Source organism: Lithobates pipiens, unplaced genomic scaffold (assembly GCF_037356315.1).
Source record: "Lithobates pipiens isolate NorthernLeopardFrog02 unplaced genomic scaffold, aLitPip1_a1.2 Scaffold_10, whole genome shotgun sequence".
Classification (NCBI taxonomy): domain Eukaryota; kingdom Metazoa; phylum Chordata; class Amphibia; order Anura; family Ranidae; genus Lithobates; species Lithobates pipiens.
Window position 1 is genome coordinate 17,023,389 of NW_027507686.1, and position 27,508 is coordinate 17,050,896.

The following is a 27,508-nucleotide window of genomic DNA, read 5'->3' on the forward strand; positions in this document are numbered from 1 at the left end:
ATGAGTGCCCACCTGTGCCGCCTATGAGTGCCCACCTGTGCCGCCTATGAGTGCCCACCTGTGCCGCCTATGAGTGCCCACCTGTGCCGCCTATGAGTGCCCACCTGTGCCGCCTATGAGTGCCCACCTGTGCCGCCTATGAGTGCCCACCTGTGCCGCCTATGAGTGCCCACCTGTGCCGCCTATGAGTGCCCATCTGTGCCGCCCATCCATGCCCATCAGTGCCCACCCGTGACGCCTATCAGTGCCACATATCAGTGTCCATCAATGCCACCTCATCAGTGCCACTTCATTGGTGCCACATCATTGGTGCCCATCAGTGCCGCCTTATCAGTGCCCATCAGTGTAGCCCCATCAGTGCCCATCAGTGTAGCCCCATCAGTGCCCATCAGTGAAGGAGAAAACGTACTTATTTACAAAGTTTTGAAACTGAAACAAAAAAAATTTATTTATTTATTTATTTATTTATTTATTTATTTTCAAAATTTTCGGTATTTTTTTATTTGTAGCGCAAAAAGAAAAAAACGTAGAGGTGATCAAATACCACCAAAAGAAAGCTCTATTTGTGGGAAAAAAAGGATAAAAATTTCATTTGGGTACAGTGTAGCATGACCGCGCAATTGTCATTCAAAGTGCGACATCGCTGAAAGCTCAAAATTGGTCTGGGCAGGAAGGTGTTTAAGTGCCCGGTATTGAAGTGGTTAAGGCGCCCTAACCTGTATACACCATCAGCAATGCCTCCTGTTGTAGTATCTCCCTCTGTGTGTGTGTGATTTGTAAAAATAAATGCTGCAAATACCTAATTTCACTGCTGGGATTGCGATCACATGACTGGCCAGCTTTCTCCTTTCCTCCTCTGAGAGATGCAGCGGGCAGGGCTGAGATTCACAGAAGGATTGTGAGAAAGTGCTGTGGTCAGATGAGACCAAAATTTATCTCTTTGGCCTTAACTCTACTCGTTGTGTTTGAAGGAAGAAAAATGCTGACTATGACCCCAAGAACACCATCCCTACAGTCAAGCACTGAGGCGGAAACATGCTTTGGGGCTGCTTCTCTGCTAAAAGGGTACAGGCCATTGGACGGAGCCATGTATTGTAAAATCTTGGATGAGAACCTTCTTCCCTCATCCAGAACCCCAAAAAATTAACTCCTCCTCCTTCTCCTAATTTTTTGGGTTTCTGGCTGAGGGAAGAAGGTTCTCATCCAAGATTTTACAATACATGGCTCCGTCCAATGGCCTGTACCCTTTTAGCAGAGAAGCAGCCCCAAAGCATGTTTCCGCCTCAGTGCTTGACTGTAGGGATGGTGTTCTTGGGTCATAGTCAGAATTTTTCTTCCTTCAAACACAACTAGTAGAGTTAAGGCCAAAGAGATAAATTTTGGTCTCATCTGACCACAGCACTTTCTCACAATCCTTCTGTGAATCATTCAGATGTTCGCTGGCAAACTACAGATGGTCCTGTACATGTGTCTTCTTAAGAAGGGGGACCTTGTGGGCGCTGCAGGATTTCAATCCATCGCAGCGTATTGCATTACCAATGGTTTGTTTGGTGACTGGGGTCCCAACTGCTTTGAGATCATTCACAAGCTCCTCCCGTGTAGTTCTGGGCTGATCCCTCACTTTTCTCATCATCATCCTCACCCCATAAGGAGAAACCTTACATGGAGCTCCAGACCGAGGGCGATTGATGGTTATTTTGTATTTCTAATAATCGCTCCAACAGTTGTCTCCTCACCAAGCTTCTTGCTGATGGTCTTGTAGCCCATTCCAACCTTGTGCAGGTCTACAATCTCGTCCCTGACTTCCTTTGACAGCTCTTTGCCCATGATGGTGAGGTTTGAATGGAAGAAAGATTCTGTGGACAGGTGTCTTTTATACACATAACAAATTGTCGTTAGGAGCTCCTTCTTACATTGACAGGACTGATCTGTGTACCACATGAGCACCTACTGTAGCCAGTCTGTGGGAGCCAGAAGTATTGTTGGTTGGTAGGGGATCAAATAAATTGAGTTGCAGTTCAGTGAGTAAAATAAGAGTAACATTTGTATCATGTGTTTTTTTTTTTTCTGCATTTCTGGTTGATGGTTCTGTCATTGTCATTTAAAATACACCTATGATAAAAATGATAGACCCTTCATTTCTTTGTAAGTGGGCAAACTTGCAAAATCTCATAATTTTCCTCAATGTATATATTAATTTAAAGTACACCATATAGCAGCCTGTCTCAACCTTTTCAATACAGAGGAACCCTTGAATTAGTTCTCCGGTCTCGGGGATACCCCTGCTAAAAATTAGAAGTCTACAACTCATGATACATTAGTGTGATGGCCTTACACTTGTGGTCATTGGGAATAATAACCTCCTTACAGATAGATAAAAAGATCAATGGTGTGAGTGGGAACTTATCCGAGAGGCAGAAATTGCCCAATGCTGAAGGAACCCCTAGCAAACTCTGGAGGAACCCTAGGTTTCCACAGAACCTTGGTTGAGAATCACTGGTCCATACTATGGTTGCCACCTCATCCCTTTAAAGTGGAAGGTAAACCCTTCTATCATTTTCAGACAAGGAAGCTGCCATCTTGGCCTCTAACAATTCTTCAACTGCCATAATGCGGCACATGTGATCAGTTTGACACCAGCCATTGGATGGTTTGAAAGTTTGGTTGACAGCACAACCAATGTGAATGTTAGCATTTCCGGCATTCCAGAAATGTAAGTGTTTTTTTTTTTTTTAAACTGGGTTTACTCCCGCTTTAAACCCGAACACATATTAATTACATGGGTTCTGCGGCTGATTAAGGTGGTAATTAAACTCACTCTGTGTCTTAATTGAATTTAATTAGCCTCAGAACCCGTGTAATTCAAAGGTGTTCGGTTTTAAAGGGATGAGGTGGCAACTCTAGTCCATAGACCCGTCTTCACCTGCATGGAGCGCACAGGTTTTCTTCGCAGGCCGTTCCATTCATGCCTACTAAGACCCCTTTCACACCGAGGAACCTCTAGCAACCCCTGGAGGAACCCTGGTTGAGAATCACTGCCATATAGTATTATAATAGAGCGGAGTGTTTCTTTTATCACATGTAATGTGTTAGTTATTCATCACATATCTAATAAACTTTTCTGAATGAATATTTGTTTTACAACACGGGGAGCGTGCTGCGGAATAAAGGCCATTCACTTTGTAGTAGTTCCGGGAGAACATATAAAAAAAAATCTGGAGGCGGGGATCCCCTTTGATTTTTGCTTTTATTGCAACTTTTCTAATACAATCCTCCTTTCTATTACTTGAGGTAGTTGGCGCGTTATATACAGGTGTAGAGTAACATAAAGGGACACAATGTAGGCAAAGCAGCCTGCAAAATATTTAGTTGTGTTTGTATACTGGGGATTATGTGTTCGGGAGTAGTCGTATCACGCACTTTACAAAGTATATTAGGGTTGTCAAGGTACATGCTAGTCTAACATTAAAAATAATAAAATCTCATTTAACGGTGAATTCCTTGTATGCGTTTTTTATACATACAGTGTCTTGAAAAAGTATTCATACCCCTTGAAATTTTCCACATTTTGTCATGTTGCAACCAAAAAACAGAAATGTATTTTATTGAGATTTTATGTGATGGAGCAACACAAAGTGGCACATAATTGTGAAGTGTAAGGAAAATGATAAATCGCTTTCCAAATTGTTTACAAATAAATTTGTGAAAAGTATGGGGGGCATTTGTATTCAGCCCCCTTTTTCTCTGATACCCCTAACTATAAAATCTAGTGGAACCAATTGCCCTCAGAATTCACCTGATTAGTAAATAGAGTCCACCTGTGTGTATTTTTAATCTCTGTATAAATACAGCTATTCTGTGAAGCCCTCGGAGGTTTGTTAGAGAACCTTAGTGAACAAACAACATCATGAAGGCCAAGGAACACACCAGGCAGGTCAGGGATGAAGTTGTGGAGAAGTATAAAGCAGGGTTAGGTTATAACAAAAATCTCCCAAGCTTTGAACATCTCACAGAGCTCTGTTCAATCCATCATCGGAAAATGGAAAGAGTATGGCACAACTGCAAACCTACCAAGACATGGCTGTCCACCTAAACTGACCGGCCAGGCAAGGAGAGCCTTCATCAGAGAATCTGTCCACAGGACAACTATTAGTCGTGCTCTCCACAAATCTGCTCTTTATGGAAGAGTGACAAGAAGAAAGACATTGGTGAAAGAAATCCATAAGAAGTCCTGTTTGCAGTTAACGAGAAGCCATGTGGAGGACACAGAAATCATTTGGAAGAAGGTGATCTGGTCAGGTGACACCAAAACTGAACTTTGGCCTAAAAGAAAAAGAATGTGTGGCGGAAAATTAACACTGCACATCACCCTTAATACACTGTCCCCACCATGAAACCTTGTGGTGACAGCTTCATGATGTGGGGATGCTTTTCTTCAGCAGGGACAGGTTAGCTGGTCCAGAGTTGATGGGAAGATGGATGAAGCCAAATACAGGGCAATCTTAGAATAAAACCTGTTAGAAAACCGGTCGTGTGTACACAGCATTAGAAGAAAACCTGTTCGAGTCTGCAAAAGACTTGAGACTGGGGTGGAGATTCACCTTCCAGCAGGACAACGACCAGAAACATACAGCCAGAGTTACAATGGAATGGTTTAGATCAAACCATATTCATGTGTTAGAATAGCCCAGTCACAGTCCAGACCTAAATCCCATTGAGAATCTGTGGCAAGACTTGAAAAATGCTGTTCAGACACTCTCCATCCAATCTGACAGAGCTTGAGATATTTTGAAAGGAGAATGGGAAAAAATGTCCCTCTCTAGATGTGCAAAGCTGGTAGAGACATCCCCAAAAAGACTTGCAGCTGTAATTGCAGCGAAAGGGGGTTCTACAAAGTAAAATAACAAACGTGTTAAACTTACCTGCTCTGTGTAATGCCTTTGCATATAGCGGCCCCGATCCTCCTCCTCCTCCTCCTCCTCCTCTTCCTCCTCCTCTTCCTCCTCCTCTTTGGTCCCACACCAGTGCTACTGCCGAGTGCCACCAGAGCAAGCAGCTTGCTGTGGGGACACCCAAGCAGGCTCGCTGCGGAGGCCTCGCACCCTCTTTCTCCTCATTGGCTCACCGGATGTGATTTTACATAGGCAGGAGTCAATGGCTCCCACTGCTGTCTCAACCAATGAGGAGGGAGAGTCCCCAGAGTACTGAGGCTGTCATGCACATTGCTGGATCACGATGGGGCTCAGGTAAGTATTGGGGAGGGGGTGCTGTGGGGGGAGCTGTAGACAGTTGTTTTTTTTTTTACCTTCATGCATAGAATGCATGAAGGTTACCTTGAGCCTTTACAACCACTTTACCTTCTGCAGGAACAGACTATACATAGTGTCTCTATTTTTTTTTTTTTATCTTCTCCAGCTGATAGTTTATTTGTCCACCCAAAATGGATATTTTGTTTTTGAACTCTTGTGTTCGATCTCGCTGATGGATTGTCCAAGACCTCTAGGAAGCCAGGGGACATGATCCACCAGTAACCACTGGATGAACTGGAATGCCGATTGTGAGCCGGATCTTCTTTTCATACCTGACCCCAGAAAGCTCTATTGGCGAAATTAAACTAAAATTCCCACAGACACTCCAAAATCATATGCAAAGCCTTCACATGAAGAGAGCAGGCTGCTATATCCGCAAAGTGGAGCAACTCCATAATAATGGTCTTGGGTTTGGAATGGGAAGTCCAACAAGCTGAAATAGGTGTGTTAGTCAGATGTTCATAAACTTTGGCCATATAGTGTAGGTCTATAGCAGCCATTATCAACCATGTTTAACTAAGGGTTCCATGATCTATGGCTAATTGACTTCTAATGGTGTCTGCATAGTTCCAGGTCCAACGCCACTTGGCAAATCCGGTGACATGAGGGTGTTCTTACTACTGACCACCAATGTAAGGAGCATTGACCAATGACCACCGATGGACTAGTCTTAGCAGGGGGTTCCCTGTGATCTGAAAATTATTTCAAGAGTTCTTCTGGGGGGTAAAACATTTTGAAAGAGGCTGGTCTGTAGTCTTTTTGCTTTGTGGGTTTATATGACCGTGGACATCCAAATTCCTCTCTCATATCCTGCCGTGTTACAGTAAGCAAAGTATTATTGTAGAGTATTGAAATTATAAACATATGCTTTTATTTTGGGATGGGCCTTAAAACGATGGCGTCTACGCACAGGAATAGAGGGTCTTATCAGCGGAGATATATTTATCTCCGAAGAAGCGTCCTCCGATATTTCCTGAGGGCTCCTATACATGTGGTCACTTCCCGTGCATTGTCTGTTGTAGGAGAGGTCAGAGCATTGTGTTCATGTAGGAAGGACAGAGCCGGCATTCACAAAGCGTTGGGTGACAGCTGTTGCTGTGTCACACTCCGATGACCTCTCCTGTCATCTGATAGCGTCAGACTTTTAAAGGGAAAGTAGGCTCTGCTAATTCTGGTAAATGGCAAGGATCATGGGGAATAGGTATTAGATACACTATATTACCAAAATTATTGGGATGCCCACCTTTAATGGCATCCCAGTCTTGGTCTGTAGGGTTCAATATTGAGTTGGCCCATCCTTTGCAGCAATAACAGCTTCATCTCCTCTGGGAAGGCCGTCCACAAGGTTTAGGAGTGTGTCTATGGGAATGTTTGACCATTCTTCCAGAAGAGCATTTGTGAGGTCAGGCACTGATGTTGGACCTGGCTCACGGTCTTTCTGCTTTGATTCATCCCAAGGGTGTTCTTTTGGGTTGAGGTCTTGACTCTGTGCAGGCCAGTCAAGTTCATCCAACCCAAACTCGCTCATCCATGTCTTTTTGGACCTTGCTTTGTGCACTGGTCCAAATCATTTGGTGGAGGGGGGATTATTTATATGGGGTTGCGTTTCAGGGGTTGTGCTTGGTCCCTTGGTTCCAGTGAAGGGAACTCTTAAGGCGCCGGCATACAAGACGTTTTAGATAATTTCATGCTCCCAACTTTGTGGGAACGGTTTGGGGATGGCCCCTTCCTGTTCCAACATGACTGAGCACCAGTGCACAAAGCAAAGTCCGTGAAGACATGGATTAGAGAGTTTGGGGTGGAGGAACTTGACTGGCCTGTACAAAGTCCTAAACTCAACCCCATAGAACACCGTTGGGATGAGTTAGACCAGAGACTGCCAGCCAGGCCTTCTCATCCAACATTGGTGCCTCACTTCACAAATGCTCTTCTGGAAGAATGGTCAAACATTCCCATAGACACCCTCCTAAACCTTGTGGACGACCTTCCCAGAAGAGTTGAAGCGGTTATAGCTGCAAAGGGCCAACTCAATATTGAACCCTACGGACCAAGACTGGGGTGCCATTAAAGTTTGTGTGTGTAAAGGCAGGTATCCCAATACTATTGGCGATGTAGTGTACGTGGCAATGGACAACACCATTTAAATCGCAGTGGCCACTCGAAATACATCTTGATACAAAATATTTTGTTTAAAGAAACTGGGTGAGATTGGATATTTTTTAGAGTGGTAATCCTCCAGAGGAGCTATGGCGGAGGAGAAAAAAAACACTGGAATATAGAGAAAATTAGCATAGAAGGGAAAGCCCTTATTATGTAGAAAATATACAGATTTTTAGAAGTTGGAAAGGTTGCAAGTAATCAACATTTATGTTAAATGCAACCTTCCAGTTTGGCATGTGGAGCGTATCCATCTCCGCACAGGAAGCGCATGGTCACACTTGATACCTCAGGTGGGCATAACCCTTGGTCCTCAAGAGAATTTAGGCTGGCCATACATGATTCATACAGGTCGAAAACAAAAAAACAAACAAACTGATACTTCCATCCACACATTCAATCTGGATGGGGGAATCGCCCTCGCTGAGCTATTGTGTTTTGTTGGTGGAGAACCTTCCCAGGCCAGTAGAACACAGTGATCAATGTTGCCATCTATAGCTGGTGGCACTGATCATTAAGGGAAAACCCAACAGGCTGGTTGTACCCTACTGAACTGTCTGCATTTTGATTCCTGTATGGCCGGCCTTCAGGTGGTGGGTAGAACAAATTGGGGAGAGACAATCTCCCAAGGTTTTATTTGACAGACTACCCTTGTGTGGTTTGGTCGTGGAAGGGTCAAAGTTTCTAGAAGTATTGATTAGACCTTGTTAACGCCAAACACACATTTTGTGGCTAATAAACAAATTCATCGGTTTTTGGGCAGTTTTCAGTGGTTCAGTGCCTCCTGGTTGCTTAGCAATCCTTGGCATGATGTTGGGTGAAACTTGCCTGTCCCACCACCCGTGCCACTGATCTTCTGCATCTTGTGACAGAGTTGCTTTCAAGCTCAACTTCAGCCTAAATTTTTATTTTTATTTTTTGGATAGGAAGTGGTAGGACATATGTGCGGGGAAAGTGCAGGCTGCAACAAAACATGTTTTTCAGTAATATTGAGACGAGTTGGATCCTCTGCAATGTTATTACTGTCTGTATTCTGGTTAGTGACAACCAAGCTCCTTGTTATCTCTTGTCTAGCTGTCATAGAGAAAGGAAATTAAGCAAAATCTCTACATCAGGGGTAGTGAATTAAAATTCAAGGAGGTCTAGCATTTTAACAGTATTTTATCCCACATTAAAGTGCCCTGCCTTGCATCGGGTGTCCCCGTCGGAGTGCCCTGCCTTGCATCGGGTGTCCCCGTCGGAGTGCCCTGCCTTGCATCGGGTGTCCCCGTCGGAGTGCCCTGCCTTGCATCGGGTGTCCCCGTCGGAGTGCCCTGCCTTGCATCGGGTGTCCCGTGGGAGTGCCCTGCCTTGCATCGGGTGTCCCCGTGGGAGTGCCCTGCCTAGCATCGGGTGTCCCCGTGGGAGTGCCCTGCCTAGCATCGGGTGTCCCCGTGGGAGTGCCCTGCCTAGCATCGGGTGTCCCCGTGGGAGTGCCCTGCCTAGCATCGGGTGTCCCCGTGGGAGTGCCCTGCCTAGCATCGGGTGTCCCCGTGGGAGTGCCCAGCATTACATTTCACTTGTGAACCATCACAATGCACCTGTAGATAGGTAGAGCCCATCTAGGTGTACCTAATGGATTAGTCCCTGTAGGCAGGAGCTTGAAGAAAAAGTGTGCTGCAGGTGGGCGGGAGCTAGGCGGAGTAACTTGCTGAAGAGGATGGGGTGCACAAATGACGCCACTGGTTGTTAGGATGCCAGTGATCCTAGCAATCAATGATAGTAGTGCAGTTGGGATATAGTGTTGCGGACTGGTGAGCTGACCGTCGAGCCTCACTCGGTCCAGGTCCACCATTTAATGAAGGCTGCTCTACAGGGTTTTCCCATGTCTATCCAAAAGTGAAAAAAAAAAAGTTTTGGCTTGGGTTTAGCATTAAATTTATGGCTAGAATTATGGGTTTTTACTTTTCTGTTCCTGGGTGGCTTGCTACCTGGCGAGGCACTAACCTGAAATGAGCAAACAACCTAGAGGCCTAGAGGCGATTCGGTTCGCATTGTGCGCTATATAAGTATTTCATTCATTCATTCAAACAACCAGCAAAAGCTGAAACTGCATGCTTGTTCCAGGTCGATGAATCAGATAGTCGGGAACTACAATTCTCCCGTCATGCCTAGTCATGTCTGTGAATGTCAGAGTTTTACAATGCCTCATGGGATGTGTAGTTCTGCAACAGCTGGAGGGCCGTAGTTTGAGGATCCCCGCTTTAAATGGTCTCTCAGTCGGGTTCAGTAGGTTATACAATCATGGAGAAGACCCCTGACTTGACAGTTGTCCAGAAAACAGTCATTGACACCCTCCACAAGGGGGTAAGTCACAATAGGTACTTGCTAAAGGCTGTTCAGAGTGCTGTATCCAAGCATATTAATGGAATGTTGAGTGATAGGAAAAAGTGTGATAGAAAAAGGTGCACAAGCAACAGGGATAACCGCAGCCTTGAGAGGATGGTGAAGCAAAGGCCATTCAAGAATTTTGGGTGAGATTCATAAGGAGTGGACTACTGGTGGTCTCAGTGCTTCAAGAGCCACCACACACAGACGTATCCAGGATATGGACTACAACATTTCTTGTGTCAAGCCACTCCTGAACCAGAGACGACGTCAGAAGCGTCCTACCCGGGATAAGGAGAAAAAGGACTGGACTGTTGCTCGGTGGTCTAAAGTCCTTTTTTCAGATGAAAGTAAATTTTGCATTTCATTTGGAAATCAAGGTCCCAGAGTCTGGAGGAGGAGTGGAGAGGCATGGAATCCAAGTTGCATGAGGTCCAGTGTGAAGTTTCCGCAGTCAGTGATGATTTTGGGAGCCGTGTCATCTGCTGGTGTTGATCCACTGTGTTTATTCCAAAGTCAGCGCAGCCCTCTACCAGGAAATTCTAGAGAACATCACGCTTCCCTCTGCTGACCAGCTTTTATGGAGATGAGGAATTTCATTTTCCAGCAGGACTTGGCACCTGCCCACACTGCCAAAAGTACCAATACTGGGTTTAGTGATCATGGTATCACTGTGCTTGATTGGCAGCAAACTTGCCTGACCTAAACCCCATAGAGCAGGGATATACAATTAGCGGGCCTCCAGCTGCTGCAAAACTACAAGTCCCATCATGCCTCTGCCTCTGGGTGTCATGCTTGTGGCTGTCAAGAGTCTTGCTATGCCTCATGGGACTTGTAGTTCTGCAACAGCTGGAGGTCCGCTAATTGCATATCCCTGCCATAGAGAATCTGTGGGGTATTGTCGAGGAAGATGAGACACCAGACCCAATAATGCAGATGAGCTGAAGGCCGCTATCAAAGCAACCTGGGCTTCCATAACACCTCAGCAGTGCCACAGGCTGATCGCCTCCGTGCCACGTCGTATTGATGCCGTAATTCAGCCTTTCTCAAACTTTTCAACACAGAGAAATAGTTCTCTGATCTCAGGGAACCCCTGTTAAAAATTAGAAGTCTACAACTCATGATACATTAGTGTGATGGTCAGTGGGAAGAATGGTCCTCACACTTGTGGTCATTGGGAAGAATTGCCTTCTTACAGATAGCTAAAAAGGCCAATGGTGTCAGTGGGAACTTATCCAAGAGGCAGAAATTGCCCAATGCTGATGTAACCCCTACAACCTCTGGTGGAACCCTGGTTGAGAATCACTGCCGTAATTCATGCAAAAGGAGCCCTGACCAAGTATTGAGTGCATACTATACTGTGCATGCACAGACTTTTCACTAAGTCGACATTTCTGTATTAAAACTTTTTTAATTTTTTATTTTTTTATTGGTCTTATGTAATATAAAAAATGTCTGAGATACTGAATTTTGGGTTGTCAGTCATAATCATGAAAAAAGATTTCAAATATTTCTTTTTTTTTTATTTTTTTATTTTTTTTTTTATCACTCTGTGTTTAATGAATCTATATAAAATATAAGAGTTTCACTTTTCAAATTGCATCACAATTAAATGTAACTTTTTGATGATATTCAAATTTTTGGAGATGCACCTGTATGTGAAAGTTTTTAAGTTTTTTTTTTTTTTTTTTTTTTTTTTTTTTTTTGGCCCGCTACCAGCTGAGATGTGCGCTGACATTGGTTGTGACATTTTGAAGTTCCTCCGTGAACAATGAGGGGACGAGAGAACAAGGTTTGATGAAGGTTTCCACCTCGCGGAGCCTCATGCACCCGGTGGAACGTTTACATACCGGGCGGTTAGCATACTGTGCGGCAGACGGGATGGAAAACTCATTAAACGTTGGGGGGGGGGGGGGGGGGCGTTGGTGGTGGGTGTCTCAGTTTTATTGCTAAACTGACGGAGTCTCCAGCTGTGGGTGATCCTGTCTGGCCTCCCATCAGTTGTGGAGGAGTCAGTAGATTATCTGATCCAGGTCTCCAAGCATCTCTTCCTTCTTTTTCTTTTCTTTTTTTTTTTTTTTTTTTTTTTTTTTTTGTAGTCGGACATTGTTTGGAAAGAGTTCAGAGCTGAGATACGTAAATGTTTTTTTGTTTTATAGGGTTGTCTTGGCTGCAGGCAGTTATTCGGTAGCAGTACGTTTTTTAAGAGTGTGGGAGTTCCCTTTTTAATATTCCAGGAAATATTTGCTAATTCTGTCCTGCAAATGTCACAGCTGTGCTGATAGGGGGGGTGTCAAATCCCATTTCATCGCTGGGCCACATCAGCATTATGATTGCCCTCAAAGGGCCGGCTGTAGTTGTAAGACTATACCAATGTATCTACTCTTTTATCATATATTAAATGATTGCCTCCACATTCAATTACTAGTTTTAGTAATAACTAGCTCTGAAAGTCTAGGAAAAGGTGCTGTTGCTAGGGGGCGGAGCTGGGAAACAAAGTACAGGGTCTGGAGGAGAACCAGAGGAGGGCTGGTGTCAGCTGCTGAATGCTGAGACCAAGGTAGACGGAGATGAGGGGGTGCTGTGGCTGTACAGAGATGTGCAAGATTTGTAGGAGAAGTTCTGTCATCCTCTCTTTGGCCAACTGCTGGGGGGGGGGGTCAGAAACTAGCCTCTCCACCTCTGCACAGAGAAGTGCACAATCTGGCAGAGGCGTCCTACCCTCCTCTCTGCTGCCAGCTAAGGAGACGAGGAGGGTGCTGCTCCTGCCATAGGGGTGCGAGGGCCACATGAAATTGCCTGGTGGGCCAGATTGGGGGGGGTCTTGGCTCGCAGTAAGGTGGAGGGATTGTGTAGCAATGGATCAGAAGAAAGGATAAGATGGGGTGGGGTAGTAAGAGAAAGTGGGGCAGATTGGGAGACAAAAGGGAACCCCAGGAGCAGTGCAGCGGGGGGTGGAGGGGACCTGAAAGAACTGCAGTTTTGGAAAGCGATTGGCAAGAAGGGATCTCAAGGAGTAAAGCTAGTGGGGTGAGTTTTGTGTTGAAAGGGCTTTCCAGGTGAGGATCCCCTGGGAGCAGTGCTGTTGGGGGTGGCTAGTGGGTTGCAAAGAGGAGGGGACCTCTGGGAGCAATGCTGGGAAGTGAGAGGTTGGTAGGAGAGGACCACCAATGTTCTGAGTTGGAGCTGGTAGGTGGAGGTCTTGGGGAGCTTGGAAGTAGGTAGGAGGGATAGCAAAGGTTTCCAGAAGCGGTTTGCTGGAGGGTTGGTGCAGGAAACTCAATGGCCAATGCCACATGATTATGTGGCTTCCAGTATTACACCCAGCAGCAAAGTGGGACCACATTTATTAATTCGTTCAATGAGGAAGACCCATAGATGATGCAATTTTCTTTCTTGAAACCACAGTCCGTATTGATGGGGGGGATCTCTCCTCCCGCGTAGCCATTGTGTTCTGCCGGCAGGTTGGCGCAGGGAACTGTCCCTGTAAGGAGAAAACTTAGCCGCTGGCAATAATCGAATGTAAAAATCCAGCATATTGGGTACAATCAGCCTGCCCATGGATGGTTTAAATATTGGCCAGTCCCTGCTGAATCGGCCGAGATTCGAACCATCTATGGCCAGCTTTGACCAAGCTAAGCACAGATTTGTGTATACATAAACACAAGTACAAAGTAAGTATGCAAAACCCTTGACCCTCCTCAGCTGGACTGTTTCAGAACTCCTCAGCGTGCGGTTTCCTGTATGTTATGGGATGATTGATGTGATGAGGAGGAATGATGTGGAAGGAAAGCACTTCATGTACAGTAGGTGTGGGGGATTTTGTGAATAGATTGGGAATTAGTCATTCTTTGGAAAACCATTGTCACTGTGTTAGTGCTCTGAGTGTAACGTCACTGAAGACTGTTCCAGAAAACTTATTCCTACAATGACCGTAAAACCTAAGCCAGTCATTGGCATCTCCTGCCAACCTCACCCCTTCCTCATGTGGGGGCGCTACAAGTGTGAGCAAACCAGATTCATGGCAGCTGGAGGGCCACTGATGTCCTCAGCATGGCAGATCACTCCATAGCAGCTCCCACGTGCCCAACATTTGCACTCTCTCTCAGCAAGTTCAGCTCACTTCAGTCATGTGTGTTAATTTTCTGTTTATAATTTTCTGATCAAAATTCAATTCACAAAAAAAATAAATAGCAAAAAAATAAAAATAAAAGCAAGGTCCATAAAGACATGGATGAGCCAGTTTGGGGGTGGAGGAACTTGACTGGTCTGACCTCAACCCAATAGAACATCTTTGGGATGAATTGGAGCGGAGACTGCGAGCCAGGGCTTCTTATCCAACATCAGTGCCTGACCTCACAAATGCGCTTCTGGAAGAATGGTCAAAGGTTCCCATAGACACTCCTAAACCTTGTGGACGGCCTTCCCAGAAGAGGTGAAGCTGTTATAGCTGCACCTCAACATTGAACCCTACGGACTAAGACCGGGAGGCCATTAAAGTTCATGTGCGTGTAAAGGCAGGCGTCCCAATACTTTTATAGGTCATATAGTGTATGTCAGAGAATTGACCTCTTTGTGTTCTCACACCTTCCCATCTATCATGCCATGGCTCACATAGGGCAGAGAACGCTCCCTTGGCATCATGGGAGCTTAGATTTTAATTTTTTTTTTCCCATAACCAGACCAGGACAGGACGATTGCCAAGACAGAAACAAAAGCTCAAATTTCTCCCCAAGTAACCGTCAGCCGTAGTCACAAAGAGATCTCCCTTCCTAAACTAATAAAATGGTCTCGTGTTATTGATATAAGTAGTACTTAGTCGCGCTCTTGAGAAAACATATAATTTAGAATGTATTACTCAGACTGAACAAACATAACGCGTTCTTTAACGGGTGATGTCACCGCTCGCTGGCAACGCTTATGAGATTTCGTATTCCTCCAGCTGGATAAACGGCAAGGTCTCCTTGTGATAAGAAATGTCAACAAAGCGAGATCTAGGTGCCGGAGCGTGAATAAACTTTTGTTGGAGTTTTGGATTAAACTTTTTTTTTTTTTATAGAGTTGTAAGGAGACTATAGAAGAAGTGTCATGTTGGGGCTCCTGTTTTACAGAGCATGTCGAGGAGGAGGAGGAGAAGGCGCCAGAAATCGTGGTTGAAAAAGACCAGCCGCCATCATGGCAGCCCGGCCTGAGTTCCCCGATGGTCTCTCGAAGGTGTGAAGGCCAAAGCCTGCCTACACGGGTCACGCATGTCAACCTGGAGGTGTTGATGAGTGGGGTGGTATATCTACCAGGTGAGCATTCATGTTCCTCTAAAACAGTGTTTTCCCAACCTTTTTATTTATTTATTTTAGCCCAGGCACCCTTAAAATTATGTACAATCTCGAGGCACCCCATTCTAATATATTCTATTCTCAGGGCTTTTTTTTCAGCAGGAACGCGGGGGAACGCAGTTCCAGCACCTCCAGTTCTGAATGTATGTAATGACAAGGGGTGCTGGGGTTTACTGGAGGGTCTATTGATGCTGGCTGCTGGGGGATCTATTGTTGTTGGAGGGGAGCTATTTTTACAGGGAGAGAGTCTATTGTTGCTGGGGAGGTCAGTTGTCACTGGTGGGGAATCTATTGTGGCTGGGGGGCTCTTATGCTTCTGAAAGACATCTACTGTTGAGGGAGATGTCTAATTGTTGCTAGCTGTTCAGAGTCTATTGTTGCTGCAGGTGCTCCATTTGTTGCTGGATACAGGGGATCTGTTTTACTTCCTATCGTTAACAAATTACATACAAATTACTTAGCACCACAAATTGATACTTGGTTCTGTATCCATTACTGAGAGGTGGGCAGGGGGTGGAACCAAGGAACTGTGCTCAGAGGTGGGTAGAGAGTGGAACCAAAGAATGGTGCTCGGAGGTGGGTAGGGGGTGGAACCAAGGAATGGTGCTCGGAGGTTGGTAGGGGGTGGAACCAAGGAATGGTGCTCGGAGGTTGGTAGGGGGTGGAACCAAGGAATGGTGCTCGGAGGTTGGTAGGGGGTGGAACCAAGGAATGGTGCTCGGAGGTTGGTAGGGGGTGGAACCAAGGAATGGTGCTCGGAGGTTGGTAGGGGGTGGAACCAAGGAATGGTGCTCGGAGGTTGGTAGGGGGTGGAACCAAGGAATGGTGCTCGGAGGTGGGTAGTGGGTGGAACCAAGGAACGGTGCTCGGAGGTGGGTAGGGTGTGGAACCAAGGAACAATGCTCGGAGGTTTGTAGGGGGTGGAACCAAGGAATGGTGCTCGGAGGTGGGTAGGGCATGGAACCAAGGAATGGTGCTCGGAGGTTGGTAGTGGGTGGAACCAAGGAACGGTGCTCGGAGGTTGGTAGTGGGTGGAACCAAGGAACGGTGCTCGGAGGTGGGTAGGGTGTGGAACCAAGGAACGCTGCTTGGAGGTGGGTTAGGGAGTGGAACCGAGGAACGGTGCTTGGAGGTTGGTAGGGGATGGAGCCAAGGAATGGTGCTCGGAGGTGGAACCAAGGAATGGTGCTCGGAGGTGGGTAGTGGGTGGAACCAAGGAACGGTGCTCGGAGGTGGGTTAGGGAGTGGAACCGAGGAATGGTGCTCGGAGGTGGGTAGGGAGTGGAACCAAGGAATGGTGCTCTGAGGTGGGTAGGGGGTGGAACCAAGGAATGGTGCTCGGAGGTTGGTTGGGGGTGGAACCAAGGAATGGTGCTCGGAGGTGGAACCAAGGAATGGTGCTCGGAGGTGGGTAGTGGGTGGAACCAAGGAATGGTGCTCGGAGGTGGGTAGTGGGTGGAACCAAGGAATGGTGCTCGGAGGTGGGTAGGGTGTGGAACCAAGGAACGGTGCTCTGAGGTGGGTAGGGGGTGGAACCAAGGAACGGTGCTCTGAGGTGGGTAGGGGGTGAAACCAAGGAACGGTGCTCTGAGGTGGGTAGGGGGTGGAACCAAGGAATGGTGGTTGAAGGCGGACACAAGAGGAGACAAGGAAGGAGGGAGTTCTGCACCTCTGAGAAAAAAAAAGCCTGATCTATTCTAATAGTTTTACATAATGCATAGAGGAACTTGGACGTGTGATGTCCAAAAAAAGTCAGTGACAAACTTCATTCATGTGTGATGATAATCCTCAACCACATGTGGATATGATATAGTGGCAGTCTTTAACTTCAAATATGTATGATGTAATAACAGTTGATAGTATATCCACCACCAAAGACACCAGAAGCTGCTTACCAGAGGGTTTGAACTCAAATAGGTGTAAACCTAGTGAGTCAATCAAGCTTTGTGGTATAATATACCAAGAGGATCAGATGTTCTATCCAGATATGACCTCCCAACAGGTGTAAGGTATGGATGGACTCAGTTAATATAGGCAGTCAGCCCCACCATTAAAAGAAAGAGGAAGGCATATAGCGTAACTCCGTACGGAAATTTTAATACATGAAAAGCAGGAAATAAACTCACGTGTTTAGTGGTAAAATCAAGCTCTTGTATAAAAGAACAAAGTGGTCTCGGCATATCCTCCTAACATGTTTTGATTTAGAAGTCATCATCTGTTTATAATTTACAGCCACACAAGTAGGACATCCAACGTTAGAGGCAATTTAATCTCCCAAAGCAAATACACCTTTGCACACTGGTACTGACTAGTATTCCAATGTTTCTCTTCTCCCTCAATTCCTCTCCATCAGTCAGCTGATGTCACCATAGTGCTGATGGAGAGGGGCAAACAAGGATCCTGTGCAGGTGCCAGACGTCCTCCTTGTCAATTGATGATGCCAGTGCCTAGACTGGCCTTTTTCAACAAGGTTGCCTTGAGGTTTCTTCAGAGGTGCCTTGGCAAATTGCCCAGGAAGTTGTGTACAAGCCAGCGAGGGGGTGGATCAGGCCTGCCTTTTAGTTACATAAAGTCACGGGTTTTCATTATGCACCATTATTATGACCTTCTAGCCACTGACATCCTAAGAACCAATAACGCCAATTAATAAGGAGGATGCCGGGCACCTGCAGAGTGCAGGTTGACAAATTTATCAGAGTAGCCAATGATTATTAGTGACGATATATATATATATATTATAACCCCAACACCCCCCGGCGCCCATGAGTGCATCCCCCCCCCCCCCGGTGCCAGTGGCATGCTATGTTTTAGAAGTGTGAGTTATACCCGGATTGTACACAGAAGTATGTTTGCCTCTGCTTTGTGATACTGAACATCTGACCTCTCCTCTCAGGGACAAGGGACAGAAATGGACGCGCTTTGGTGGTCATCAACACACGGAACACCACGTGGCTGAACCCGCACTGCAACGCTGCAGAACTGGGGCGCCTCCTCCTCTACTTCTACAGCTTGGTGCGGTAAGTGGAAGGACACCCCCTTCTATCCCTGCACATTGGCTTAGAAAAAAACAACTTGGTTAAGGGGCCAGTTCACACCATAGAAACACAGTCCACATGCGTTCCAGGTGCTTTTCTACATGAGCGTTTTTGATGCGTTCCGGTGCGTTTTTGATGCAGTCCAGTGCTTTTTTTTTTTTTCTTTCTCCCCTCTTTTTTCTTAACCTTAAATAAGGACAAGTGTGTTGCAGTGCGTTTGGTGCATTTAGGTGTGTTCCAGTGCGTTTTTGATGTGTTTTACAGCATTCCAGTACAGTTCAGTGCAGAAAAAATGCAGCATGTTCTACTTTTTTTTTTTTTTTTTTTTTTCTGGAACTGCAAGCACTTGTCTGAACTATGCCATTGAAAACCACATATTCTACTTTCCATGCATTTTTGATGCAGAAAAATAAAACTCACTGGACTGCATGTGGCGTGAACTGACCCTTAAGTAGAACTGCCAGCAAAATACAGAAGTGTCTTCAATGAACAATACGTTTTCCTCATCATACTTGTAAATCTGTGTGCCAGGGCTACTGCTGTGACCTCATTTGCTGCATTTCCTGTGGAGACTGTCCTACTTTACTTGTCCATGTTTTGTTGTTGTAAAGTGAAGATTGTATGGAAGGACGGTGGCTGTTGGTGGGAATCCAGTCTGTCATGTGGGATCCTTTTTTGTGTTTTCCAGGCGGGAGTGTAGGCGGCTCGGTCTGACGCTTCTGGTGGACTCTCGGAGATGTTCTCCAGTACCGGCTCTGTTCAAAGCTCTTCATATTGTACAAGTAAGTAGATACACTGGGGAATCCCTACCCCACCTCATCCTACACCATCCTACCCTACCCCACCCCACCCCACATCATCTTACCCTTCCCCATCCTACCCTACCCCACCCCACCTCATCTTACCCTTCCCCATCCTACCCTACCCCTTTGTACCCCATTCTACCCTACCTCACCCGATCCCACCTTACCTTACCTTACCCTCCCCTACCCCGCCCTACCTTACCCTTTCCTACCCCACCCTACCCTCTTCATATTGTTCAAGTAAGTAGATACACTGGGGGAATCCCTACCACATCCTACACTACCCTACCCCACCTCATCCTACACTACCCTACCCCACCTCATCCTACACTACCCTACCCCACCTCATCCTACACTACCCTACCCCACCTCATCCTAAACTACCCTACCCCACCTCATCCTACACCATCCTACCCTTCCCCATCCTACCCTACCTCGTCCCATCCTACCCTACCTCATCCTATCCTACCCTACCCCACCCCAACCTGCACTCCTTATCCTACCCCACCCTACCTTACCATTCCCTACCCCACCCTACCTTACCATTCCCTACCCCACCCTACTTTACCCTTCCCTACCCCATCCTACCTTACCCTACCCTACCCTCTTCATATTGTTCAAGTAAGTAGATACACTGGGGGAATCCCTACCCCATCATACCCTACTCCACCTCATCCTACACCATCATACCTTGCCCCACCTCACCTCATCCTACCCCACCCTACCCTACCCCATTGTATCCCATCCTACCCTACCCTACCTCACCTCATCCTGTCCTACCCTACCCTACCCCATCCTACCCTTCTTCCACATCTTATCCTATCCTGCCCTACCCTACCTTACCCTTCCCTACCCCATCCTACCTTACCCTACCCTCTTCTTATTCTTCAAGTAAGTAGATACACTGGGGGAATCCCTACCCCACCTCATCCTACACTACCATACTCAACCTCACCCCACCTCATCCTACACAATCCTACCCTACCCTACCCTACCCCATCCTACCCTCCTTCCACATTTTATCCTATCCCACCCTACCCCACCCCATCCTTCCCCATCCTTCCCCATCCTACCCTACCCCACCTCATCCTACCCTACTCCATTGTACCCCATCCTAACCTACCTCCCATAAGGCATTGCAAGACTCTGACAGCTGTTTCGTCACATTTTGTAACGGAAGTGACGTTTCGTCACTGCCATCTTGCTACACCCCACGCTCCTCCACAGTAAGGATATACTGAGAAGGGGGCAAGCAGACATGTTTTTACACCCACCGGAGTCTTGCATTTCACAGTTATTTTTAACAGTAAACTGAGCTTATAAGGTGAAATACAATATTTATAAATCCGACAGACTGTTTAGATGTTAAATTTTAAAAGCAGGGGCGAACCTGTTGATCACACAGGATTGTTAATCTCACAGAACACCTCTGATTTTATAATTCATGTAAACAGCCGATGGATTTCTAAATACTGTATTTCACCCTGTAAGCTCTGTTTACTGTTTAAAAATAAGTGTGAAATGCAAAACTCCGGTGGGTGTAACAAGATGTCCGCGTTCCCCCTTCTCAGTGTATCCTTACTGTGGAGGAGTGTGGGCTGTAGCAAGATGGCGGTGACAGAAGTCGCTTCTGTTACAAATTCTGACGAGTCGCCAAATCCGATGAAAGACGGCCACAGGCATGACTACTAGGGGCATGGGCATGATGGGATTTGTAGTTTTGCCACAGCTGGAGGACCAGAGTTTGCCGACCCCCTGATTTTAGAAGCTTTGTCCAGCGTAGGTCAGGCTGGTGTCGCCCAGCATCCTGCCAATCCCATCTGTTGTCCTTGCACTTTGCAGATAGACGAGAAGCGACGGGGCACACAGCAGACTGCAGGAGAACCCAATGATAACCAACAGCCCTAAATTTGGAATTCCTGATAAGATCAATGTTTTATGGTTTTTGGATTGCTTTGTATAATGGGCTTTAACTCCAATATAAATGGATCATTGTTCTCAATAAAAGTTGTGAAAGATGTTGGTGCTTGATCAGTAATGAACCTGATTTTTATTTTTTTTCCTTTTTGCAGAGCGCTGTGCCTTGTTGTATCCATGGTGTGTTGTTCCTTACAGAGAAGGATCTCATTGTATCACCGGAGAGGCCACATGGAGTCCAGGTAAGGAGGAGTCATGTCAGATTACTGCCTTTGGGACTTTAATCTGTCCCGTATTGTGGGTCCAATTTACTGACTGATGATTGGTTTGATCTTTGATCTCCTGAATTTGGAGCTAAAATATCTCTCAATTGTCAAAGCGTATACACAGTTGGGGGGAGGATACAGTATATTTTGTGTGTGTATCTCTATCTCTATCTCTATCTCTATCTCTATCTCTATCTCTATCTCTATCTCTATCTCTATCTCTATCTCTATCTCTATCTCTATCTCTATCTCTATCTCTATCTCTATCTCTATCTCTATCTCTATCTCTATCTCTATCTCTATCTCTATCTCTATCTCTATCTCTATCTCTATCTCTATCTCTATCTCTATCATCTCCAGTGCTCAGCATAAATGAGTACACCCCAACAGATTTGTCAGAAAACCTTTACATTCTTTTTCCAATAAATATTTTCTATGGGACATTATACTAGAAAATACTCCCACAAATGCCGGCCATTGATTGCAACCAAGATTTGTTAATTTGTGCAAAACAAACAAAATCATAATTTTCTCTGGGTATTTTTCGGTTTCCTCCCACACTCCAAAGACATGCAGGTAGGTTAATTTGCTTCTGTCCCAAATTTGCCCTAGTATATGAATATTGGATTGTGGGCTCCTTGAGGGTAGGGACCGATGTGAGTGTGCAATGTACAGGGATAGGGGCAATTGTAGACACTCACTCAGGTTGAACTGGATGGACTGGTGTCTTTATTCAACCTTAATAACTATGTAACTACTTTTGGCAACTTCAGGGGCGGTTTCAATAGACATCTGTGCATGAACCTGCACAGATGTCTGTCAAATCCCCCCCCCTCTTTTTTTTTTATGGATGTCCTGTAATTGTTTTATAATTTTATAATTGATTTATAAACCTACATTTAATACCATGTTAATGACACCTCCAGAATGGTTCACAGTGCGAACTGTGGATTTGGACAGCAATCTGATCGCATTGATCAGAAATCCCGTGTTATTTTTTTATTTTTTTAGATTGTAAGCTCTAACAAGCAGGGCCCTCTGATTCCTCTTGTACCAAATTGTAATGTAACTGTAATGTCTGCACTCATGTTGTAAAGCGCTGCGCAAACTGTTGGCGCTATAAAAAAAACCTGTATAATAATAATAATGTGATCCAATTCCAGTGTGGGAAGAAAAAAAAAGTCCCTGCACCTTTTTTTTTTTGTGCAAATTCAGCAATACAAACTGTGTGGCTGAACTCGCATTGCACAGACATCTCAGTGCGCCGATCGCTGTCCAGTTCTGGTCACCAGTCCTCAGGAAGGATGTAGTGGAAATGGAGCGAGTACAAAGAAGGGCAACAAAGCTAATAAAGGGTCTGGAGGATATTAGTTATGAGGAAAGGTTGGGAGCTCTGAACTTATTCTCTCTGGAGAAGAGACGCTTGAGAGGGGATATGATTTCAATATACAAATACCGTACTGGCGACCCAACAGTATATAAATACCTGACTGGTGACCCCACAATAGGGAGAAAACTTTTTTTGCAGAAGGCAGTTTAACAAGACATGTGGCCACCCATTAAAATTAGAGGAAAAGAGGTTTAACCTTAAACTACGTAGAGGGTTCTTTAATGTAATAGCAGCAAGGATGTGGAATTCCCTTCCACAAGCGGTGGTCTCAGCGGGGAGTATCGATAGTTTCAAGAAACTATTAGATAAGCACCTGAACGACCGCAACATACAGGGATATACAATGTAATACTGACATATAATCACACACATAGGTTGGACTTGATGGACTCACCTACTATGTAACTATGTAACATGGGATGTCTGTGTTTGCTATAGTGTGAACTCGGGCTTAATATCACTTTAGGTGTCGCAGGCCGTGGTCTGAAAGTGTTCCGAATTGCAAAGACTGCTGTAAGACTAACTTGTGTTTCTGGTCTGTCTTGCGAAAAGTTATTTCCATTTCTGTTTTAATTTACAAAAAGAACGAAGCCCCCGCAGTGCTGTGTGTAGATGATGGGGGGGGGGGGGGGGGTTGGGTGCCGGTAGTAATCTGTTAATCCCGGTATTGTGTATATAGGAGGAGACTCCACCATGAATACACAGGAGAACATTTTCACAGCGCACTTATTCCAGAAGTATAATGAGCTGCGACACTTGGGCCAGAATTGTTTGTTTTATGGCTTTTCCCCGGATTGTTCTGAAATTCAATCTCTCCGTCCAGAACGTCTGACTTCATTATGACAAAGCATATGGAGTGCGGGAGAGAAGTGTGCCTGTGTGTGGAGCCCCGTGTCCCCGGAGCCCCGGACAGAGGTCAGGATTACCATCGCTTTGAAGCTGACCCTCTTTCTTGTTCTTTTCCTCGGGGTCCACCCTCTACAATAGCATGGTGACGGCCCCTGACAGGCCGCTGCATCCACACCGGCTAATTTGAAGGCTTTGAATAACAGATCCCCCGTCTCATTAGGACAGAACAAAGCTGGACCGTGACCTACGACCCCTGGAAAGTAAAGCCTTGTAACTGGCGAATAATCAACAAGGCTATTTCCTGCCTGGAAGTCGTTTTACGTAAAGCTGACCTTTTCTTGCTCCTCAAAATAACCAAATTGTTCTACTTACCTGCCGTGTGTGCAATAGCTTTGCACAGAGCAACCACAATGATCCTGTTCTGGGGTCCCTTATTGGTGTTCCTGGCTCCCCCCGTTGATTGCCCACTATAGCACTTGTGTGTGGTTGTTCCTGAGCCGGCTCTGTGTGACCATTAAAGCAGCGTTCCACCCAAAAGTGGAGTTAACCTTTAAGCACTCCTTACCGCCTTATATGCCACATTTGGCATGTCTTTTGGGGGGGGAGGATACCTAGTTTTTACAAGTATCCGCTCCTACTTCTGCTTGGGCCGCCTAGGCGGCTCAAACGTAAGTTTTCCTCTCCTCCTCCCTCCCTACAATCCTCTGGAAAACATCGCAGGTCCCAGAAGATTGCCCGGCCATTGAGGAGGCGCAGTGCGACTTGGGCATGCGCAGTGCCTGTCTTGACAGGTACCCGCTCCCACTTCTGCTTAGGCCGCCTAGGTGGCTCAAACGTAAGTACTCTCCTCCTCCCTCCCTGCAATCTTCTGGGACATGTCGCAGGTCCCAGAAGATTGCCCGGCCATTAAGGAGGCGCAGCGCAACTCGCACCCAACTGTGAAGCCGCAAGCTGTCACAGCACAGCCGGGTGCCCACACTTGCAATGCCAGCCCCCAGGGAGAGATGAGGGAGAGAAGCGAGGGTTCGAGCGGCCGTATCACTGGATCATGGGACAGGTGAGTATGTGTTTATTAAAAGTCAGCAAATACACTTTTTGAAGCTGCTGACTTTTAAATTAACACAAAAAATGAGTGGAACTCCTCTTTAATATACAGAGCATGGCTCAGCCCCGCCCCCTGATCCCTCTTCACTGGCTATGTTTGACAGCAGCGGAAGCCATTGACTCCTGCTGCTATTTGTGAGCCAATATTGAGGGACTTCGCCTCTGCTCTCCAGCACATCGCTGGATCAAGGTTGGGCTCGGGTAATATGAAAAGGGGGGGGGGGGGCGCGCAGAAGGTTTTTATTTACCTTAATGCAGAGAAAGCTTTAAAGCAGGGATATGCAATTAGTGGACCTCCAGCTGTTGCAAAACTACAAGTCTCATCATGCCTCTGGGTGTCATGCTTGTGACTGTCAGAGTCTTGCTATGCCTCATGGGACTTGTAGTTCTACAACAGCTGGAGGTCCACCAATTACATATCCCTGCTTTAAAGTGTTACTAAACCCAGGACCCTGCAGTCACTATGTCTGTTCTCCCACAGAACATGGAAATGCAATTATTTTAGTAAATATAAACTGCTAAATACCTTTTCTCATCAGCAGTATATAGCAGTCTTTATGACTTCTATCAGTGTCTGGTTAAAGCTTGTAGGAGATGAGGGCGCTTTCAATTTTTTATTTTATTTTTTATTCTTTTCTTTTTTTATTTTGACGCTTTCTCTTTAAAAAAAAAAAAAAAAAAAGTTTGATCACTTTTATTGCTATTACAAGGAATGTAAACATCCCTTTGTAATAAGGAATAGTGCATGACAGGTCCTCTTTATGGAGAGATGTGGGGTCAATAAGGCCTCCAGGCTGGAAAGACTGAAATAAAAAAAAATAAACAAAAACAGTCTCTGCCTTTCCAGCTGCGTCTTCCGCTTTGTTTACCAACGCTGGCCCGGACGTGACATCATAACATCGCGCCCGGGACTCTAAGGGTCATAGAGAAGACTGGGGACAATCTGGACACTAGAATTCTGTATGGTAACCTTCCAGCGGCGACCAATTCGTTCTCCGGCTTGGCGATCTCTGGGGTGAGCCTGGACCGGGGGGGGGGGGGGTGTTGAGTCCCCTCCCGCCACCTGTAAGAATGATCAAGCGGCTGAACTGCCGCTATGATTGTTTTTGCGGTGCACAGAATCGCCGGCTGAAAAAGATATCTGGATGAGGCCTGTAGCTTCACCCATGATTCAGATCTCGCCGCTCAAACTCCAGGATGTCATGCGAGGTACCTTCGGCGGGAAGTGATTAACCACTACAATACAGGGCACTTTCACCCCCTTCCTTCCCAGCCCAATTTTCAGCTTTCAGCGCTCTAGCGCTTTCAGTGACAATTGCGCGGTCATGCTACACTGTACCCAAATGAAATTGTTATCATTTTGTTCGCACAAATAGAGCTTTATTTTGGTGTTATTTATTCACGACTCCGTTTTTTTTTTTTTTTGCGATATAAGCGCAAAAATAGCGGAAATTTGGAAAAAAAAACAAAACAATATTTTATTTTTTCTATTTGAAAAGAAATCCAATAAAATCAAATTTTGTCATAAATTTAAGCCAAAATGTATTCTGCTACATGTTTTTGGTAAAAAAAATTCCGTTAAGTGTATAATAATTGGTTTGTGTGATCACGGACATATGTACGCAAATGATCATGTACATATGTGTGCAGGTGATCACGTACATATGTGTGCAGATAATCATTGGGACATGTGATTTTAGTGGGATATATGTGGGGGACATGTTTTTATTATTAGGGACATGTGTTTTTATTATTTGGGGACATGTATGTTTTGGGGACATGTGTGTTTTGGGGACATATGTGGGGACTGTGTTTGTACTGTGTGGTGTGTTGTGTGTTTACACTACACTGATGATCAGTGAGTAAAAAGCTGTAAAAAGCAGCCCATACTCACTGATCATCAGCCGGCTGCAGCGTTCTGCTCTCCTCTCCTCAGCGGTGACTTCCGTGTGAGGAGAGGAGAGCCGATTGCCTAGCAACCGGCTGTTTGTTTACATCACATGACGGCCGTGATTGGACACGGCCGTCATGTGATCAGGAGGGCCAATCACAGAGCCCTCCTGCCGATCTGAGATGTGCCGTGTCCGGGTGACACGAGCACATCGGGATCGCGCCGCTGCGCGGGCGCGCGCGCGATCCCGCTACTCCTGAAGGACGTTCCTGAACGTCCTATCAGGAGTAGACGGCTCCCACCCGGCCGTATATATGCATTGGCCGGGTGGGAAGTGGTTAATGAAGCTCTGCTTTCATTAAAGCATTTTTAAATTATACGTTTTTAAATGCAAGCATTATCTGAACTCTAATTGGTATCGGCCTTTTGCAGTCCCTGTACAGAGGAGCTCAAACTTGGAGAGGGAGAAGCATCACAATGAGCCAGCCAGTTGAACTGCAGTGCACAGAGCATGCTGATAGGAGGAGAGAGCAGAGTCACAGAGGGGAAAGTTGATCACTCTGGCGATTCCTATTTTTACTGTCTATGCCAGCCTTTCACATTTTTAACATGGTGGAACCCTTGAAATAACTTACTGGGCTCCGGGGACCCCCCACTAATATTTTCTGTATCTCCAGTTCAGTGTGAAGGTCACTGAGAAGAATGCTTCTTATATTTGTTCTCACTGGGAACATTGGGAAGAACCCCCACCCCAATACAGATAAATATATCATTGGTGTCAGTAGTTACTCGTCTAAGAGGCAGATATCGCTCAGGGAACCCCTAGCACCCTCTGGGACCCCTGTTGAGCATGGCTGGTCTATACACAGGCTTGTGGAAGGGACAAGACCCTCTAAGTGCTACAGAACTGCAGCTTAGACCAGTCGATTCCCCCCCCCCCCCCCCCGAAATGGGGCTGTGCTGTGTGGCAGAGCTGTGTAAGTATCGGGAATGGATGGAGAGAAATAGAAATCTTTTGGGCAGGAAAAAAACATGTCCTGTATATTTATTTAGCAGTTTGCCTGCAGCTTAAGAAATAAGAAAACAT

General features: G+C 45.9%; 1 protein-coding gene across 1 annotated transcript in view; it reads left to right on the forward strand.

Annotated features, from left to right (window-relative positions):
* The window catches only part of LOC143927638 (puratrophin-1-like), a gene marked incomplete in the record, with an annotated part of 147,361 nt that overhangs the window by 59,900 nt on the left and 59,953 nt on the right, over window positions 1–27,508 (forward strand). The window contains 4 exon segments of the mRNA XM_077451827.1: window positions 14,945–15,127; window positions 18,060–18,183; window positions 18,890–18,983; window positions 21,077–21,163. Coding sequence (XP_077307953.1) covers window positions 14,945–15,127; window positions 18,060–18,183; window positions 18,890–18,983; window positions 21,077–21,163 — 488 coding nt within the window.